Source organism: Sceloporus occidentalis, unplaced genomic scaffold (assembly GCF_023333645.1).
Source record: "Sceloporus occidentalis isolate IW3139 unplaced genomic scaffold, rSceOcc1.0.p SCAF_20, whole genome shotgun sequence".
Classification (NCBI taxonomy): Eukaryota; Metazoa; Chordata; class Lepidosauria; order Squamata; family Phrynosomatidae; genus Sceloporus; species Sceloporus occidentalis.
In genome coordinates this window covers 1,186,539-1,206,062 of record NW_028317000.1, presented here as the reverse complement: position 1 = coordinate 1,206,062, position 19,524 = coordinate 1,186,539, and the positions used below count along the sequence as shown (strand labels likewise).

General features: G+C 40.8%; 1 protein-coding gene across 1 annotated transcript in view; it reads right to left on the bottom strand.

The window, feature by feature from the left end:
• Positions 1-19,524, bottom strand: part of SERINC2 (serine incorporator 2) — a 34,459-nt gene that overhangs the window by 7,857 nt on the left and 7,078 nt on the right. The window contains exons 2-6 of the mRNA XM_089483303.1: positions 9,817-9,978; positions 6,478-6,665; positions 2,925-3,004; positions 2,207-2,344; positions 662-831 (exon numbers count right to left, since the gene is read on the bottom strand). Coding sequence (XP_089339429.1) covers positions 662-831; positions 2,207-2,344; positions 2,925-3,004; positions 6,478-6,665; positions 9,817-9,978 — 738 coding nt within the window. The remainder of the gene's footprint in view (positions 1-661; positions 832-2,206; positions 2,345-2,924; positions 3,005-6,477; positions 6,666-9,816; positions 9,979-19,524) is intronic.

Genomic DNA, 19,524 nt, shown 5'->3' with positions numbered 1-19,524 from the left:
AGGAGGAGAAGGAAGAGTTGTTCCTGTTAAAGGACTGAAGGAGGGATAAAGATATGGAAATCGTCACTGTTCTAATGCAAACACAATTTGACACTTTCTTCATTTTTCAGTTTCAGAGAGTGAAGGCAGCTTTATGGGAGACTTTCCCATGACCTTTTTAAGTCTAAAAAAGCTACCTGCATACTCTGAAGAGTATGACAAGCAGAAGTAAACTGCAAGCATAGCCAGTTAAGACGTCCCATAGTTGATCTGTTGAAGGCCCCAGGATAAGCGGTGCCTCTTCCACAAGTCCTTCTCATAGCTGGCATAGTCAAAAAGAAAGAAAAGAACTCTAAGTCAGGAATAGGAAATACACAAGCCTCCAGATGTTACCAGTCTGCAACTCCCATCATAAGGCTGACTAGAGCTGTTGGGAGTTTAAGTCCAGCAACATCTGAAGGGCTACACATTCCCAACCTCTGCTTTAAATGTTCCTAAGAGCTTGAGCAAGTTATTCTAAACCCAGGGCAGATAATGGCCATTGTGGACTACAGCTCCTTAGAGAAAAGATGGCTGGTGGCCATACTGCTGTGGGAATATGGGAGCTGTATCAAGAAAAGTAACTTTCTCAAGATCTGTTCCTCTCTAAGAAGTTAAAAAGGTGAGTAACACATCATCTTACCTGGACCTTGGGCAAAATGGACACCACAGATACAACCACACAGAAGATGAGATTAAGGCTGATGAGTGCCTTGCCTTGTGTACAGCCATCTGGTTTTGTGTAATATACATACAAGAGCACCACCGCAGCAATGGAGACTGCATAGAAAAGGAAGGTGAAGAAAAAGAGCCCTGGGAAAGAGAGATGAGCATTGTTTAGCTCAAGAGGCCAAAGTCTCATAAGTGTTTTTTCATTTTTTTAAAAAAAAGTAAGATAGAAAACCAATCCAAGGAATCGGGGCGAAAAGTAATATTGGGAAACACTGGGGGGATGCAAGGGTAAAAAAAATAAAGAGCACTGTTGTCCAATGCGGAACAAGAGAAGTTTTACTTATTTGGTTTAGCCCTTTATTTGAAGGGACAAAGTGGCAGATTCCTTGCTAGAGCTTGCTGGAACCCACCCAGGGCCAAAAGCCAACAGGGATGCTTTGGAAAAGATGTCTGTAAGGATCCAGCCCACATACTTTCACTGCCATCCACTCTGCTTACAGATGAGACACAAGCTGTTTTAAGCCTAGGAAGCTGCCCACAGAGCCAAGCTTTGCTTTGCAGCCCAAGAAGGTGTAGTGCTATTGTTTACACCTGGCTACACAAGCACAGATGTTAATAACTATCATCTAGCTAATGTGTGAAAATGTCTATATAAGGTATAACTACAGTGAAGCACATTAAAGAAGAGTTGTTTGTGTAAATGATTAAACCTAGGAAATTGTCATATTGTGGGTCCTTCAAATATACCAAATCTTCTCTTCTGTCCACTGAGCAGGGTGCTCATTCTCTCCCAAACTTCCCTGTTACTGGCACATAAATCTCCCCTGCTGGCATTGCTTTACAAATATTTTTCCACCAGAAACAGCTAAGAGGGAACATCTGAGGTGGATCAAGAGCCAAAACAGGCTAACTGCAGTGGTATAATTATGTTCACTTTCATTTGGGCATAAGTATGGAAGGAGAAGGAGAATGTCCAAAAAAGAGCAATCCCCATGTGCAACTAGCAAGGTCTTTGGATTTCAGTAGTTTTTGGCTTTGTACTCTCGTTGATCCACCCTCAATGGAGTGTGCTCTCCCCCCCCCCCAAAAAAAAACAACTTATGGAAGTTTCTGGCTTTGGCAGGTGCTCTTTTTTTCTTTTTGTTTTCTTCTCTCTGACATATCAGCTTTAGATGCATTCTACTCTACATGTTATATATCATACCTTGAATATAAATGAATGAGTTCAGGGTGGCTAAGGAAGAAGTAAATAGACACACAGCACATAAGTAAACTGTTAAAACTAACGTAAAACTACTTTAAAGCTGATGCCCACACTTAGTAAGTTGCCAGATTCTGTACTTTTAAAACTAGCCTATTCAAACAGTATAGAAAATCCAAATCCTCCAAATTACATTAGCAAATCCTTAAACAGAACTAGTTTTGTCTAGCACTTAAATGAAACCATTGAGTTTACCAATCACACAGATACTTGCAGCACGTTTAAGTCACGTATGAACTGATGATCCATACAGACCTGCATACCAGGACTTGCTACTGCCCTCATCTGCATTGCGCAGCCAAATTTGACTCCAGGAGTGCGCAAAGTCAATCAACAGGATAAGCTGGATGAGGATGAAGAGGAAAGAGCCAACAACACCAAAGTAGAACCAAACTTAGTAGGAGAAAAGAAATGGAGAATGATGGCAGGTTATTTCCAAAAACTGTGTCTGTAGGCACATGTTTTTTAAACATTAGATAGCCATATTTATTTTAAAATATAGAACTTCTTCCATGGTAGTGGATCCTATCAAATCATCATCTAGAACAGTGGTCCCCAACCTTATCTATGACCCATATCCCTAGGAAATGTTTGATTAATGTTTGCACCCCTCACAAAAATAATACCACATTTGAAGATGATGAAGTCTAATTTCAATTGTATTGACTCACATACAATACTGCAGGTGAACAAAATGAATTCCAGGCTTATTCTTGTTCTGTGACTTCAAGTGTCACAGTGGCCGGTAGTTTACACCACTGCTATTTCTCCATGTAGGAAAGCATCAATGTATCTCCCCTCAATAAACCTAAAGTCAGCTGTGGGCACCATCTTTTCCCATGGTTTTCATTGAATAGAAGGCTTTCAGGCTCTCCCTCCCTGCTTTATGTAAAGCAGCAGATGTGCACCCAAACACAATTTTACATTGCAGACCCACTATATTTCTAACATACAAATACAGGTTTTCACGTACCACGTGTGAATGGTCCATCAGGAATATAGAAGGCACCCACTGTTATTCCAATCAGTATCAGGAACTTGAAGAACCAAAATCTGAAATTGACAACAAGAGAAAGAATACTATTTTTAAAGAGGAGTCTCAGGCATCCTCTAGTATACAGAGCTTCTTTTGCTCCAGGATTAAGACAAAAAGGAGACAGCTAAGAGCATGGATGACATGTCACTCCTTCACAGAAAGTGCAGTTATGCTTCCCTAACAGAAAAGAGATTTACAACTGGGAAAATATTGTATACAATTGTGAGAGCCAGCATAGTGTAGTGCTTCGAGCATTGGACAACACTATGGCTGAAATCCCTGCTCAGCCATAAAAACCTACTGGGAGATATGGATCACACACTCTCAGGCTCCGAGGAAGACAAAGGCAACCCCACTCTGGACAAATTAAGAAAATCCTGTGATAGGATCTTAGGGTCACAATAGAATCACAGAATCATAAAATTACAGAGTTGGAAGAGACCACAAGGTCCATCCAGACCAACCCCATTCTGCCATGCAGGAACTCTCATTCAAAGCATCCTTGACAGATGGCCATCCAATCTCTTACCCTCTAAGGAAGGAGCCTCCACTACACTCCGAGGAAGGAGTGTGTTCCTCTGTCGAACAGCCCTTACTGTCAGGACGTTCCTCCTAATTTTGAGCTGGAATCTCTTTTCCTGGAGCTTGCATCCATTGCTCCATTGTGTCCTAGTCTCTGGAGCAGCAGAAAACAAGCTTACTTCCTCCTCAATATGACATCCCTTCAAATATTTAAACAGGGCTATCATATCACCTCTTAACCTTCTTTTCTCCAGGCTAAACATCCCCAGCTCCCTAAGTCATTCCTCATAGGGCTTCATGGTTTCCAGGCCCTTCACCATTTTAGTCGCCCTCCTTTGGACACGCTCCAGTTTTTCAACATTCTTTTAAAATTGTGGTGCCCAGAACTGGCCACAATATTCCACGTGGGGCCTACTGATGCAGCCTAAAATCGCATTGGCCTTGTTAGCTGCTGACTCACGTTCGATTTGTGGTCTACTTGGACTCCTAGGCGGGATACAGACTGCCAAAATGTAGCATGGCAGTGGCGATGACCACCGCTTTTCGGAGGTCTGTAACCCGCCTAAGTTTAAGCTGAAACTTACACAATGGATACACAAAGAAGAGGTCTGGCACTTTTCAGGAGGGAACAAATATCTCGATGGCAGAGCTGTTAAGTTAATCACTCGCTTATTGAGAAGGAGGCTACCTCTATTGTCCTCTCTTCTTTGGGTAGCTTGCGAAACTAGTAGGGCAACTCCCAAAACTGCTTGCTGAAAGGTTTAAATTCTACCTTTTCCTTGACCATGCCTAGCAAGGAGTTGCTGGCTACATGGTCAGCTCGCTTTTAGAGTAATGGCGGCTAGCGATGGGGTCAGTCAGGGGTCATAGATTCAGATCGCATGGCACCCAAAATTTATATAAAACCAAACTCGATAACAAACTGAGACCCTATATTCGCACACCTTCTTTAACTCCTTCTTCTTCCATCTCACTTTCAAGTAAGATTTTATACATTGTAGCAATCAAGTTATCACCATTAGAACAGAATTGATTTTCACATTCTAATTCTGCTTTTTCTAAACCATATAGATTTTTATCCATATTGAACCTTTCAGTTATTTGTAGAGAATCCAATGAAGTGAATGAACCTTCTTATTCTTCCACAGAAGGTGTTGTTGCAAGATCTTTATTGCAGCTTCCTGCTTTAGGACTCACTTTAAATGAATTACTTTCATTGATGTTCTTTTTTTAAAAAGTCAGATGCGGGTTTTGTGCCAACAGTTGCTGACTAGCTGCAGTGTGTGTACTGCCCTGCGTCTATCTTACTCAATGAGCACACTTCATGGATGAACCAAGAAAGATTATTGCAAAGATCAGCACAACAGCATAACCTTTGTTAGATCTGATGTAACATGCTAAGTTTCACTTCTATACCTTCTACAGAGTCACCCTCCTCCCTTTCACATTCCATTCCTATGGAGGGTTAAGAGCTCCATGACGTTCACATACAACAATCCTCTGCAGCTGCTTCCCTTCCTCTCACACCTCTCTTCTCTCACAGTCATGCTTCCAACATGGCTAAGCAGGCCTAACTTTCACTTTAACATGGTAGAGGAAGCTATAAGAGGTGAGAAGTCGAAGGCTTTCATGGCCGGCATCCATAGTTTTTTGTGAGTTTTTTTGGGCTATGTGGCCATGTTCTAGCAGAGTTTCTTCCTGACATTTCGCCAGCATCTCTGAAGATGCCAGCCATAGATGCTGGTGAAACGTCAGGAAGAAACTCTTCTAGAATATTGCCACATAGCTCGAAAAACCCACAAAAAACTATAAGAGGTGACTCTGACAGCAGGTTTCTGCCTTTGTCCCCTCTGTGTTATCCCACAGTTACACCCCACAGTTTAACACCTGCGATGAATTTAGGGACTCTTCTCAGCTCCCTCCAAGTCCACCATACTGGACAGTAATTTTGATTGGTCCTGTTGTTTCTGGACCAGCTTTTTCCACAGCTGGCATTTCCACAGCTGGCCAAGGAACACTTGGCAAGATGCCACTCCAACCAGAAATAATATTTTAACTCAGAAATATTCATTCTAGAACAGAAAATAAGCAGTAAGTGGGGTTTTATTCTGTGATAAATTTGCACATCTTGTTTTGTGCAGAAAACAGCATTTTCTATGTGGAAAATAATATTTTAACATAAATATATTTTCTGGCCAGAAAAATTTCTTTTCTATGCAAATCAACCATGTGCAAATTTTACACAGAACATATCCTAATTGCAGTGTGTTTTTCTGCAGAAGAATTAATATTTATGTATTTCTTATTCTTCTTGCAGGAAATGCTGTTTTCTGCGCACAACAGACTCAGTCCGAACTATGAATATTCTTGTCAGTCTAGGTTTCTTCTCATCAAGGTTTCTCAAATCTTGAAAAACATTTTTTTCTACCATTTTCAAGGTTATTTTAATGTTCTTTCAATCTTTAGTTCACATACCCAAGGATCCGATCCAGTTCTGCTTAACATGTTGGGAAAGGAAACATGTTGGGCCTTTGAGCCAATGCAAAACCCAACTCTTTTAGTTTGTTGTTGTGCATCTTCTACTTATGGCAACCCTAAGGTTTATCAAAGGATTTTCTGGGGTTAGATTATGTGACTCACTCAGTGGTCTTGCATGGCTGAGTGGAGAATAGGACACTTGTTTCCAGACTTGTAGTCCAACACTCAAACCACTACACCATGCTGGCTCTCAACTTCTATAGTACTATGGAAAAATTCAAACTGCAGCCTTCTTCATCTGCATACATATAGGCAAAATCTATATTGTAGCCATATACCTGAACATCCACATATTTCAATGGGTTTTGTTCCGAAGTACACATGTGCAGCATTGCCACCTTAATCACCAATCTTCTAACATGCTTTTGCTCTTTGGGACATCTCCCAAATCCAAACTACTAAGACCTGTGACCAATACTGGCAACCTCACCCATTCTGTATTGAGGCTCTGGGGTCCTTGCTGCTTCTCACACAGATCATTATTAAAGCAAACAGGAAGAAGAAAGCAGCTGTTGCAAAGCACATTCGATAGACTGATTTGTGACCAAGGAAGGACTTGCAGTTGACTTTGGCGTGGGTGCCTAGAAATGTGTTGCTGCCTTCACAGAATCCTGGAAGCTGGTAAAAGAAAAGACAAGCATTAAAACAGCCCAACAGGTTTTGGATATTGCTCATAATGTAAATTGAAAACAACATGAACACTTTCCCATAAACTATCATAAAACTGCTTAGAAAATACATAGTATGTCCAGAATGCCCTGAAAAATGAGGAGAACTACATACACATAGAATCAAGGTTCCTATCTTGTCATGGATGAAGTGACAGAGGACTGGAGAACAGTAAACAATGTCTCTCTGTCAAAAAATGCCAAAAATGTGGTGGGAATGTAAAAAAATAAACAGTTTCTGGCACCAAATTCATAAGGAATTGGAGGTGCTTCTGAATACAAAAATAAAATTCGAGCCTAAATTTTTCCTGTTGGGGATGGTGAATGACTCAAAATTAGAAAAGGACTATGGTAAAATTATTTTCTACATGATTACAGCCGCAAGAATGGTAATTGCAAAAAAAATGGAAAAGCAAAGACGCCTTATTGTTAAAAGACTGGTACATGAAAATATTTGATATGTTTCAATCTGATAAACTCACAAATACATTGCAAGGTGGAGATGAATTGAGATGGGAGGGTATCTGGGCACCTATTATAAATCACTGTGAAGAACAAATAAAGAAAGCACCAAAATAGATCTGTATAAGGGGATTTGAGTAGAAAGTAAAATGTAACGTGAGTTCTAGATATATACAAGGTGCTCACTGATATAAACTTAGAAGTTAACGTTTAGTCACAAAGATGGGACAGATTCTACACAAAGGAAATAATAATACTAGATGATGAGAAGTGTGCGAAAGAAGATATATATATATATATATATATATATATGTTTCTCCTTCTTTTCTTTTCTTTTTTTTTTTTTTTTGATCAAGTACAAAGTAAAGGTCAAGTCAATAGGGAAAGTACATAATAGACAGCTGTCTTTGATTTGAGGGAGGGGAAGGGTTTTTAAATGTAGTATGTTGTAGTAACTGTATGCATAGTTGTAATAGATATGTGATGGATAGTAGGATACGGTCTATGTTTATTTATGTTTTGTTATGTTTGTTATGTTTGTTTTTAAGCAATAAACTTAATATAAAAAAATGCCAAAAAAGAAGATCCAGGAAACTAAAAACCAGTTAAATGGACATCAATACCAGGAAAAATATTAGAACAGATTATTTGCAAGTACCATGATGACAATGCAATGATCAGTAGGATCCAGCATGGTTGGTTAAGAACAAATCCTGCCAAATTACTACATAATCTAGCAAAGAATGCCTTCTAACTATCTCTTCTGCAGTTAAATAGCATTTCTCAAAATCCTACCTCACTTCCTGGAAAACATTACAACACTTCTTCTATTAGTTTAATTCATACTAAGCTGTATTGTGGCATGATGGGGTTTTGTTGCTGCTGTTGTTTTTGTGTGCTCTTATAATGCTGAACTGTATTTAGTTCATATGATTTTGTCTGTTCTATTCTGATAAAATAATAATAATTTTAATAAAAATGATTTTTTAAAAATAGAACAAATCCTGCAAAACTAAACTTATATATATATTTTTTTCATTCAAGTCACTAATTTAGTAGATTGTGGGAATGCTGCAATATTGTTTACCTAAATTTCAGCAAAGCATTTTATAAGAGTCCCACTATTTTGATTGGCAAAATGGTTAAATGTGGAATGGATGGGAACACTGCCAGATGGGTCCATAACTGCTTGGAAAACTGTGTTCATAGCTTTCATCAAGGGCTGCACTTTAAACTGGTCTTCAGTGGAGTGCCTCGGGATTCTGTCCTAGGGCCATTACTCTTCAACATTTTTATCAGTGACTTAGATGATGGGGTAGAGGGAAACCTTTTCAACTTTGCAGATGACACAAAACTAGGAGGAGTGGCTAACATATTGGAATACAGGACAGAATTAAAAGGACATTGATAAACTAGAAAACTGGGTAGAAATTAAGAGAGACAAATGCAAAATTCTACATTTAGGCCACAAAAATCAAAGGCTGTGGGAATACATGGCTCAGCAGTACTACATGTGAAACTGACCTTAGGATTATTGTTGATCCTCAGTTGAACATGCACTAGCACAGAAGGTGAATGGTATTTTAGCCTACAATAATAGAAGTTCCCAAGTCAAGGGAAATAAAAGTTCCTCATCTAGAATACTGTGTTCAATTCTGGGAACCTCATTTTAAGAAGGATATAGACAAGCTGGAGCAGGTTCAGTGAGGGGCAACAAGTATGATAAGAGGTATGGAGAACAAAACATAAGAGCTGAGATTGAAGGAATTGAGCATGTTCAGCTTAGGGAAGATAGGACTGAGGGGTGATATGATTGCACTCTTTAAATACCTTAAGGGCTGTCACAGAGAGGAAGAGACAAGTCTGCTCTCCACTAGCCCATATTGTAGAACCAGGTTTAATGGTTTTAAGGTACTGGAGAATAGATTTCAACTGAATGTTAGAAGGAACTTCTTGCCAGGAAGAGTTGTTCACTAATGGAACCAAATGCCTAGAGACATGTTAGGGTCTCCTTCTCTGGATGTTTTCAAAAAGAAGCTGAGCAACTACTTCCTGGGGATGCTTTAGAAGGACATTGTGCACTGAGCAGACAATCGGAGTCAAAGGCCCATGAAGCCCCTTCCAACACTATGATTCTATGTCACCCAGTTTGTCATGCAATTCATTTGCATTACTTGGTTCCTAGTGTGGCTCCTGGCAGGCTGTACTGACAGTGACAAACAGTGAATGGGTAGACACTGAGTAGCTGAGTACACTAGAAGGTATAATGGGGAGGGGAATATTTTTTCTATCAGGAGCAGAACTGTAGTTTGGGATAAAATCTCAAGGATTGAATTCCAGCAGGTCATCTTTGCAACATTTTCTTGGGCTTCAAACAGCTTCATATCACTGGAGCTTCCCCATCACTGGGATAAAGTGATTCTTTGAGGAGATCTGATGCAGCTGGTGGATCTGCTGCTTTGCAGGAATGGCAACTTACCTCCAGATTAAAAAAAGAACCCCAGTGCTATAAAAGAAACCGGTACTGTATATACATTACAGCAGAACCTTCTCTCAGCCAAAGAAAACTAAAACAAGTAATAGTGCCACTGGAAGGTTAGTGCTTGGAGAAAGTACAAAGCATGTGACGTCCTGCTTACCTTGTAGAGTTCTGCCTCTACTCCAGGAATGATCATGATAATAGATACTAATGTACCAAGGAAGAGGAACAAGGTGAAGCTCAAGCGTGTTATGGTGGAATTCTTTGTAGAAGGGCAGCAACCACACAAGAGACATGGTGCTGAACCACAAAGACACGACACCTAGCAAGGAAAAAACAATGATCAGCGTCTGTTACAAGGAAAATTTCACAGAACTGGCTATAATTTACAAATGCTTGCTTCTTTGTACATATGTGGCTGGATTATCCCTTAGTGCATGAGTATTGGACAGAAATATTACAACTGATCTCCAAGATCACCAAACAAAGTATACAATGACCCCCACTCCTGCTCCTCTTCTCTATTTTTATGAATGAAAATAAAGCGTATTAGTTTGCTTCTGGCTGTTGCCAGGCTTGAGACAGCCAAGAACTGGAAAACTGGAAAGTTGAATATTTCAGGGTGGTGGACTAGACTCTGGGGCTTGTGGTTAATGGAGAAAAACCGAGCGAGAGGCTTACACTCTGGATTGACCTTCCATAAGATTTGGCACCCATTTATTGAATACATCCAGCGAGATTTAGTCTCTAGACATCCCCCAATTTTAACTAAATTTTTATGGAAAGATGTCTTTCAGGATCCCTGAATACACCTTTTATCTATAACTTTCAGGGCCTTACCTAAAAGGGTTATTGTCTTTATTTATTGTCCTTTTGGTGTACTGTTTTTTGTCATATTTTGTTTGAGAACGTATTAATAAATTTTAATTTAAAAAAAGCTTGGTTCTTATTCCAGCCCTGATTCACAGTAGTGCCCATGGCTTTTCACACATAAGGAGAGAGGCATGATGTGGGCACACACTCATGAAGACCAGCCTACCTCAACTTGGTGCCTTCCAAATGTTTTGAACTACAATCTCTACCAGTTCTAGACAACCCAGCCAAAGGCTGGGAATGGGGGGGGGGGTATTTGTTACTTACTACTTGAAACCATGTCCTATGAGGAACGCCTTCGGGAGCGGGGGATGTTTAGTCTGGAGAAGAGAAGGTTAAGAGGTGATATGATAGCCCTGTTTAAATACTTGAAGGGATGGCATATTGAGGAGGGAGCAAGCTTGTTTTCTGCTGCTCCAAAGAATAAGAGACAATTGAGCAATGGATGCAAACTGCAGGAAAAGAGATTCCAGCTCAACATTAGGAGGAACTTCCTGACAGTAAGGGCTGTTCGACAGTGGAACAAACTCCCTCGGAGTGTAGTGGAGTCTCCTTCCTTAGAGGTTTTTAAATAGAGGCTGGATGGCCATCTGTCAGGTATGCTTTGATTGAGAGTTCCTGCATGGCAGAACGGGGTTGGACTGGATGCCCCTTGTGGTCTTTTCCAACTCTATGATTCTATGATTCTACCGAATCAACTTCAGCTTACGGTGATTCTAAGAATTAAATCGCTTGAAGGGCCAGAGTCATAAGCAGTCCTGCTCAGTTCTTGCAAACTCAGGGCTTTGGCTTCCTTGACTGCATCTATCCACCCATACAATGCTAGTGCATGGGATTACTGAGTCAACATGGTATAATGGTTTGAGTGTTAGTCTAGGACTGTGGAGAACAGGGTCTGAATCCCTACTTAGCCATGAAAACCCACTGGGCAACCTTAAGCAAGTCACATTCACTTCCTCCCTGAATAAATCTTGCCAAGAAAACCCTGTGATAGGTTCACTTTGGGGTGTCCATAAGTCAGAAACCACTTGAAGACAAGAGGACTACTCTGTAAGCAAGTCAGGTCAAACAGTGACTTCAAAACATTTGCAATGAAAAAATCCAGTACAATTAGATTTCAGCTGCAATGTATTATTAATGCATCTCTCAGAGAAGAAAATTTTCCATCCTATTTAAACTAAGTGGTGGTACGAACACTTTTTAAAAAGCCTTCCCAGACCAACCCCCTGCCATTCAGGAACACACAACGAAAGCACCCCAGACAGATAGCCATCCAGCCTCATTTTAAAACCTCCAAAGAAGGGAGTGTGTTCCACAGTTGAACAGCTCTTAGTGTCAGGAGGATCTTCCCAATGTTGAGGTGGAATCTCTTTTCCTGTAGATTGCATCCATTGCTGCGTGTCCTAGTTTCTAGAGGAGAAGAAAACAATCTTGCTCTATCCCTTCAAATATTTAAAAAGGGCTATCTTAACCTTCTGTTCTCCAGGCTAAATATACCAAGCTCCCTAAATCACTCCTCATAGGACAGGGTTTCCAGATCTTTCACTATTTTGGTAGCAGGAGGCAGACTCATTGAATTGCTGTGTTGGAGCCCTCATGTTTTCCCACTAAATGAGGAGAAACAGCATGGCCAGTGCTACTGCAGAGTTGCGCTGACCTTGCCAGGAAGCTGATGATGGCAACAACCACAGAGCCATGCTCTTTGCTCAAACCCAGAGGGCAGAAGTGTTTGGCCTAGGAGCGACTGAGTGACTATGGCCTGTTACAGACAGCCAAAATAAAGCTGCTTCGAGTCACAGTGGAGGTATGGTGTTTCAATGATGCATGCGTCCTAAGAGTCCAGAAGCCACACCAAAGCCACACTCCAGTCCTTAGGGCTGGAGCATGGCTTTGGTGCAACTTCTGGACTTTTAGGACGCATGCATAATTGAAACACCATACCTCCACTGTGACTCGAAGCAGCTTTATTTTGGCTGTCTGTAACAGACCTATGCTTGCTATTCCTCCTCCTTGTCTTGCTTCCTTCCATGGCACTGACCAGGTGAAGCCTAGCAAAGAGTCAAGAGGGGTAAGCTGACTCTGGTAGACTTCAACCCAGTTAGTGCCATGGCAAAGCAAGAGAGGGATGGGGAAGCTGTTCAGTCAAAGCCCCACTGAATGACAAGGCTCATTATCCCTCCTCCTTCTCTCATTTTACTTCCTGAACTCAATGGCAAAAAAAAGCCTCAATATTAAATATGCAAAATGTAGAGGCACAGGAAATGACTAGATCAAAATTTCCATACGTTTAATAAGATGTGCCTGCATGTTATACACAGCCAACACATTTGTATTTCCCATTTTTTCTTAGGGATTCAGAATTTACTCTTGTATCAGATTCTTTGGTTTGCTTACTAACTTCCACATTTCCAGCATGGGTTTGTCAAGACCAATCCTGGTTAACTAATCGTGTGTGTGTATTGATCAAGTCTTTAGTTTAGCAGATGGTGGGAATGCTGAGGATGTTATTTATCTGGATTTCAGCCAAGCATTTGATAAGGTCTGCCATAATATTTTGATTAGCAAACTGATTAAATATGGAATAGATGGAAACGCCATCAGATACACTAGAAAAGTGGACAGGAAAATAATAAAATGAAATTCAGTCACGACAAATCAAAAATTCTACATTTAAACCACAAAAATCAAATGCACTTATAGGAGAGGGGAATACCTGATGCAGCAGTATTATATGTGGAAAGGACCTTGGGATTATTGCTGATCTAGACTGAACATGACTCAGCCGTGTGATGCTACAGCAAAGAAGGCGAATGCTCTTTTAGTCTGTATTATTAGCAACTTGTTTCCAAGTCAAGGGAAGTACAGTAACAATCCCACTATATTCTGTGCTGGTCAGGCTCAGTTGGCATACTGTGTTCAGTTCTGGGCTCCTCATCTTAAAAATAATATAGACACATTGGAGTGGATTCAGAGAAAGTCAATAGGAGGATAATAGGCATTGAGAACAACACATATGAGGAAAGGTTAAAAGAGGTGGACAGCCTGATGGGGGAAGACTGTTGTTGTGTGCCTTCAAGTTGTTTCCAACTTATGGTGACTCTACGACAAACCTATCATGGGGTTTTCTTAGAATGTTTCTTCAGAGGGGATTTGCCATTGCCTTCCCTTGAGGCTGAGAGACCGTGACTTGCCCAAGGTCACCCAGTGGGTTTATATGGCCAAGCTGGGTTCAGACCCTGAATCCAATGCTCAAAGAGTGAGGGGTGACATAACTGCACTCTTTAATTACCCCAAGGGTTGTCACAGTTGAGAGGATTCAAACCTGTTCCCTGCTGGCCCACGTTGCATAGTTTTAAGGTACAGGAGGGCAGATTGAACATTAGGAGGAATTTCTTGACAGTAAGCAATGATGCCATTTGACTAGAGAGGTGGTGGATCTGCTTCTTTGGGTGTCTTCAAAAAGAGGCTGGACCTGCCTGGGACGCTTTAAGTGGAGATCCTGCACTGGGCAAGGAGTTGGACACAGTTCTATGATTCAATTTCTTCAGGGCAAGCACAGCCCCATCCCCAGCAGGAATCGTATTCAATTTCCTGACTTAAGAACCAGAAGTTCAAAGAGCCTTCTTGTTACCAGGGTTCAGCTTCAGTTTACTGGCTGTCATCCAGCTCACAACAGGATCCTAATGCTGGTCTAGCACTCACTTAACCTCAGCCGTCTCCAATGACAAGAAGTAGTGCTCAATGTCATGCACATACTGATGATGCAAACATTCCCTAGTTCCTTATGACCTCATTCAGTGGCTTCGTATAGATATTTAACATTATATCTCTGAAATGTTTAGAATATTTGGGGGACAAAATAGAATACTGTATTTTTGCTTTTTAATCTCTCCTCTTGATGCTGATTTACTGTTATGGTTATTGTCAAAACCTTTATTTAAAAGAGTAAGATTTTTAACAACTTAAGACAAATTGGCTCCTTGAGAAAAGTTGGGTCATGCCTGTTTAAAATACATATTAGAAAAGGATTGCATTTGTATGAATGTATATTCCTCTAGGCTTGTTTTGTTGTCAAAGTGTTTTTCCACTTCTAGCATTCTTTCAGTTCTATTCACTATTACCCAACATGAAACCAAGTCACTATTACCCAAGATGCTGCAACAATGAAGAAAGTTTTTCCATCTGACAGAGTCCGCTTTTCATGGATCATTCATAATGTCCTTCCTTAATAATGAAGCATGAGCATCTGTCTCTATGTCACGTTTTTCTCAACAGCCTCTTGCATTAACCGTTTGTGCCAGGGCTGGATTAGCGCATCAAGAGGCTCTATGGGGTTTCAGGAGTGGCACAGAACTGAAACCCCACCTCATCCGCAGATGCAGTTTTCTTAGCGGGGGTGCTGTGTTTCATTCTATTATGTCTTAAATGTGTTTCTAAAGCTGCTTCTAAATTTTGTTTTTTAAACAAAAGTCTGATTTAACTGTTTTTTTAACTTTTGTATTAATTGTGTTTTAGTTGTTTTGAGTTTTTAAACGATTGCAAACCACCTTGAATTCCATACTGGGAGAAAGCCAGGATATAAATTAAATACCATATGTACTCGACTGTAAGTTGGCTTCATGTATATGTCAAGGGCAAGTTTTGGAGTGAAAATTGTGGATTTCAATATGACCCATGGATAAGCAGGGGATAAAATCTAGTGGCATGTAACAAAGGCTCTAAAGGATGATGCAAAAGAAAACATCAAATCATAAAGTTGGAAGAGACCACAAGGGCCATCCAGAATGCCTTCTAGCAGGCATAACTATTTGTGCTCAAAATAAAGGATGGATGGATGAAAGAATAGAGTGATTCTAGGACAGATTACATGTTTGCCTTTCACCAGAAGATGGTTCCTTTTTAAAAAATACAGAACTTACAGTACCTATTTTGACCAGGGGATAAGTTGACTCAGGCCTGTTACAGACAGCCAAAATAAAGCTGCTTCGAGTCACAGTGGAGGTATGGTGTTTCAATGATGCATGCGTCCTAAGAGTCCAGAAGTCGCACCAAAGCCACACTCCAGCTCTAAGGACTGGAGCGTGGTTTTGGTGTGGCTTCTGGACTCTTAAGGACGCATGCATCATTGAAACACCATACCTCCACTGTGACTCGAAGCAGCTTTATTTTGGCTGTCTGTAACAGGCCCCAGGTTTTGGGGTCAATTTGTGACTAAAATTTCTAGACTTATACATGAGTATATACAGAAAATGCAATCAATTCCCTAAGCCACCAAAAACAGAAAACAGAATCCCAGTTTCATTTCCACTTACGCTGGGGCACACTGGAGCAATAGTAATAATAATAATAATAATAATAATAATAATAATAATAATAATAAACAATTTATTTGTATCCTGCTTTTCCTAGAGATCAAAGCGGCTAACAACAATCAAATTATGACCGAAGCCATAGTACAGTATAAACAGTTAAAAAATACAATTACAAACACACTAAAAAACAAAACAAAAAAAACCCCTGAGTACTCCCACCGGCTCCTCCTCCTCCCCTTCAGAAGGGGAGCGGCAAAAACAGAGTCTTGGCGCTCTCTGGGCGCAGTCCCTGGTGTTGTGGGGGGTGGCTCTGGCGTCCCCTACTGCACAAGTGTGCCACTGCGCAACTGTGCAGTGGCAGTGCTGTAGATGGTCCGGCAGGGAGTCCTCCAAACTGCAGAGTTGCGCAGGACACAACAGCCAAGGCAGCAGAGGTACAGCCCAGCAAACAGCACAGTCCAGGGGACTTTCTTGGGGGGCGTGGATGAGGAGGGAGCTGGCAAGCCGGTTAATATGCGCCGCTCTCACCGGACACACACCCCCTCGCCCTTCCCCCAGGTGTTCCTCAGCTCACAGGCAGAATATTGGCCTCCACACCCTCCATAACTGCCTAATCCACCCTGAACTCCAAAGTGGGGCTTCCTCAAGTTTATTCTAAAATGTTTCTTTGTATTTTACATTTAGAGGTTACACATACTCTGGGCCTCTAAACTTTTTTTTTACTCAACCTGTGCATAGGTCCAGCAGTGTTTGATTATTATTATTTTTTGTAGGTACAGTGCCAAAATCCATGTGAGTGACTTCGTGATACAACAAACACACCCTTATTTATTCTGTAGTTTCAGGCTCATGACACATTTCATTACAGAAACCTTACCAGTTCTTCCATAATTCCAAACTACTTTGTGGTATCGTTTCACTAGTTTTATTGAGTTAAAGCTTTTGAAGAGTATAGCCCACACCATCAGATGCAACCTGCAGTCTACTGAGGTTTTGCTGTTATTGTGTGCCTTCAAGTCATTTCTGACTTATGGTAACCCTAAGGGGAATCTATCGTGCTGTTTTGTTGGCAAGATTTCTTAAGAGGAGGTTCACCATTGCCTTCTCCTGAGAGCATGTGATTTGACCAAGATCACCCAGTGGGTTGCCCATTAAAATGTGTTGATCTTAAAAATGTCACTGGACACTTTGCTGTTTTTCTATATTAGTAGTTGTACCAGCCTGGAAACAGTTCTCCCCCTTTCAGTACTATGACCCTCCTACTCCTAGCACCAGTGTACATGTCTACAGACTTTAGTCCCAATTAGAGCAGATCCAATGAATCAGTTGCTCAATAGTAAGACAACTGGTATGTAAATGCAATTCATTTACTCAGTCTACTCTCACTGGAGACAAAGAACTCCATAAACTTACAAAGCAAATTATTTTCACTAATATGAACAAAGTACTTCATACACGTTTAGATTTTAACAAGTTCATGCTCCTGGCAACAATTAACATTCTTCAAAATGAGGCCATTTTTAGCTTCTTCTAGGGATGGAAAGAATATTAAGAAATAGTCTAAAAATGGTCAAAAACGTGTTTTTGAGTGTTGAGAAATCCCAATGAGATGAATCCCGGACTGATGAAAATCTTGATAGTTCAGAACTTATTCTACACAATATTTTTGTCTGAACAGAAAATGCTGTTTGTGAATATGTGCTGAAAACCACATTGTTTTCTTGCAGTGGGAAGAAAATTGCTAAAATTATTAATTGCTTCCTTTGAGAAGCAACTTAGAGAAGAATTACAGCCCTAGTCTTTTCTGGATGCTTCTGAACATTTACCTTTCAGTTGTTAACGCTTCCAATATACTGATGCCATTAGCCCCATCTTGTATATGAGAACACAGGCAGAAGAAAGTCCCACTAAATTCAATTATTCCTCCTCCCTGGATTGCAGTCTAACTGTGCAGACACACACAACCAACCCTGTCATAATATTTATTGCACATCATTTCTCCCTTCCATTTCCACCCCCAGTTTTGTCTTCCAAGGTGTTGGTGAAATAAAAAGCAGCAGCAACACTGTAGAGAGGAGAGTGCATACAAGCCACATTTAACAGAAATACATTGAAGAGTGGATTGTGACATTAATGGAATTGCCCACAATGGACTTGATCATGAGTCAGCTCAATAATAGCTTGAGACAGAAACATGAAGAAGAATAAGTACCTAAACTGTGGGAAACCAAATAATTTGAAACTTACATAAATAATATGTATAACCGACTGGAAATGGAAGCTGAAACAATTGAAATTTACTAGAAACAAGTACAATCAAACAATCGGGGATGGTTTGATTGAGAGTTCCTGCATGGCAGGGAGTGGATGGCCTTTGTGGTCTCTTCCAACTCTAAGATTCTATGATTCCATGATCCAGTTTTATCCACCTGAGTACTTGGTACAGCACCAACCGAGAGTGGGGTGGGAAGAGTTGCTATCACCTGTAAGAATTCCAACTACCTCATGAGGAAACCCATCCACCTCTGTACCTACTTTGAAGGCTTGAACGTAGGTCTGGATGAAAGAGACAGGACAGGGATTTTTCTGGTCTGCCAGCCACCCTGCCGCCAACACTCTCCCTGCCTGAGCTTGCTGAGATGGTCTCAGATGAATGCTGGAGCATCCTAGGACAGTGGTTCTGAGGGACATCAACATCCATGCTGAAGCTGTTCTCACTTCATGGCGTACCATGACAACCATGGGGCTGTCACAATACATCATTAGCCCAATACATATGGCAGGATATACCTTGGACCTAGTCTTTGCTGTTGGACATATTAAGAATGATGGGGGGTGGGATTTTAATAACCTCACTGTCATGGTCAGACCACTTCCTCGTGAAGTTTGGTTTGGTTGTAGCAGACCCTACCATTAAGATGATCTACCCCAAGGGGTTTATGATATCTGAAAGATTTCTGAATGCTCTTTGGGGTTGTCAAGGCCTTGGTCTCACCATGGAATGGCGAGAGGGAAATGACCATCAATATGAACTCCTACATACCGAATCCAGTGCTGTGATGCACACAATTCGCCTTGATTTACAGAAGACTAAAGGGCACTGAACCAGACCGGGCAACAGCTACAGTGCAAGTGGCACAGGCCACAGAGTGAATACAACTGGAAATTGATGCAGCATGAAGTAGTTGCAGTTGTTCTTGAAGGAAACTATTATCTGGACCCACCAGAAAACAGCTCTGAAATGGTCCTAGAGTCTCTGACTGAAGACTGACTCTGGGCAAAAGATGTGGGAAGTGCTACCCTGTTTATCTTTCTGGGTCTCTCAGTGGCTTTTGATTCCATTGATCACAGTATCTTCCTGAGCCAGCTCCAGCGGATGGGAGTAGGAGGCACTATTTTATAGTGATTCCACTCCCATTTGTGGGACTGGCTCCACAAAATAGCATTGGGGGATTAATAATAACAATAGGATTTATTTATATGCCACCCAATCACTGGGAATCCGGGCGGCTTACAATAGAGGGGATAATACAAGGCAATAACAATAAACATGAATTTAGAAACAAATGTAACATGGCAATGTGTTAAACAATAACAATAAAATAAAATAGCGATTAACAATAGCAGTAAATAACAAAAAACACATAGCAGTTATAGCAACAAAAATACATAGTGGCCTGTTA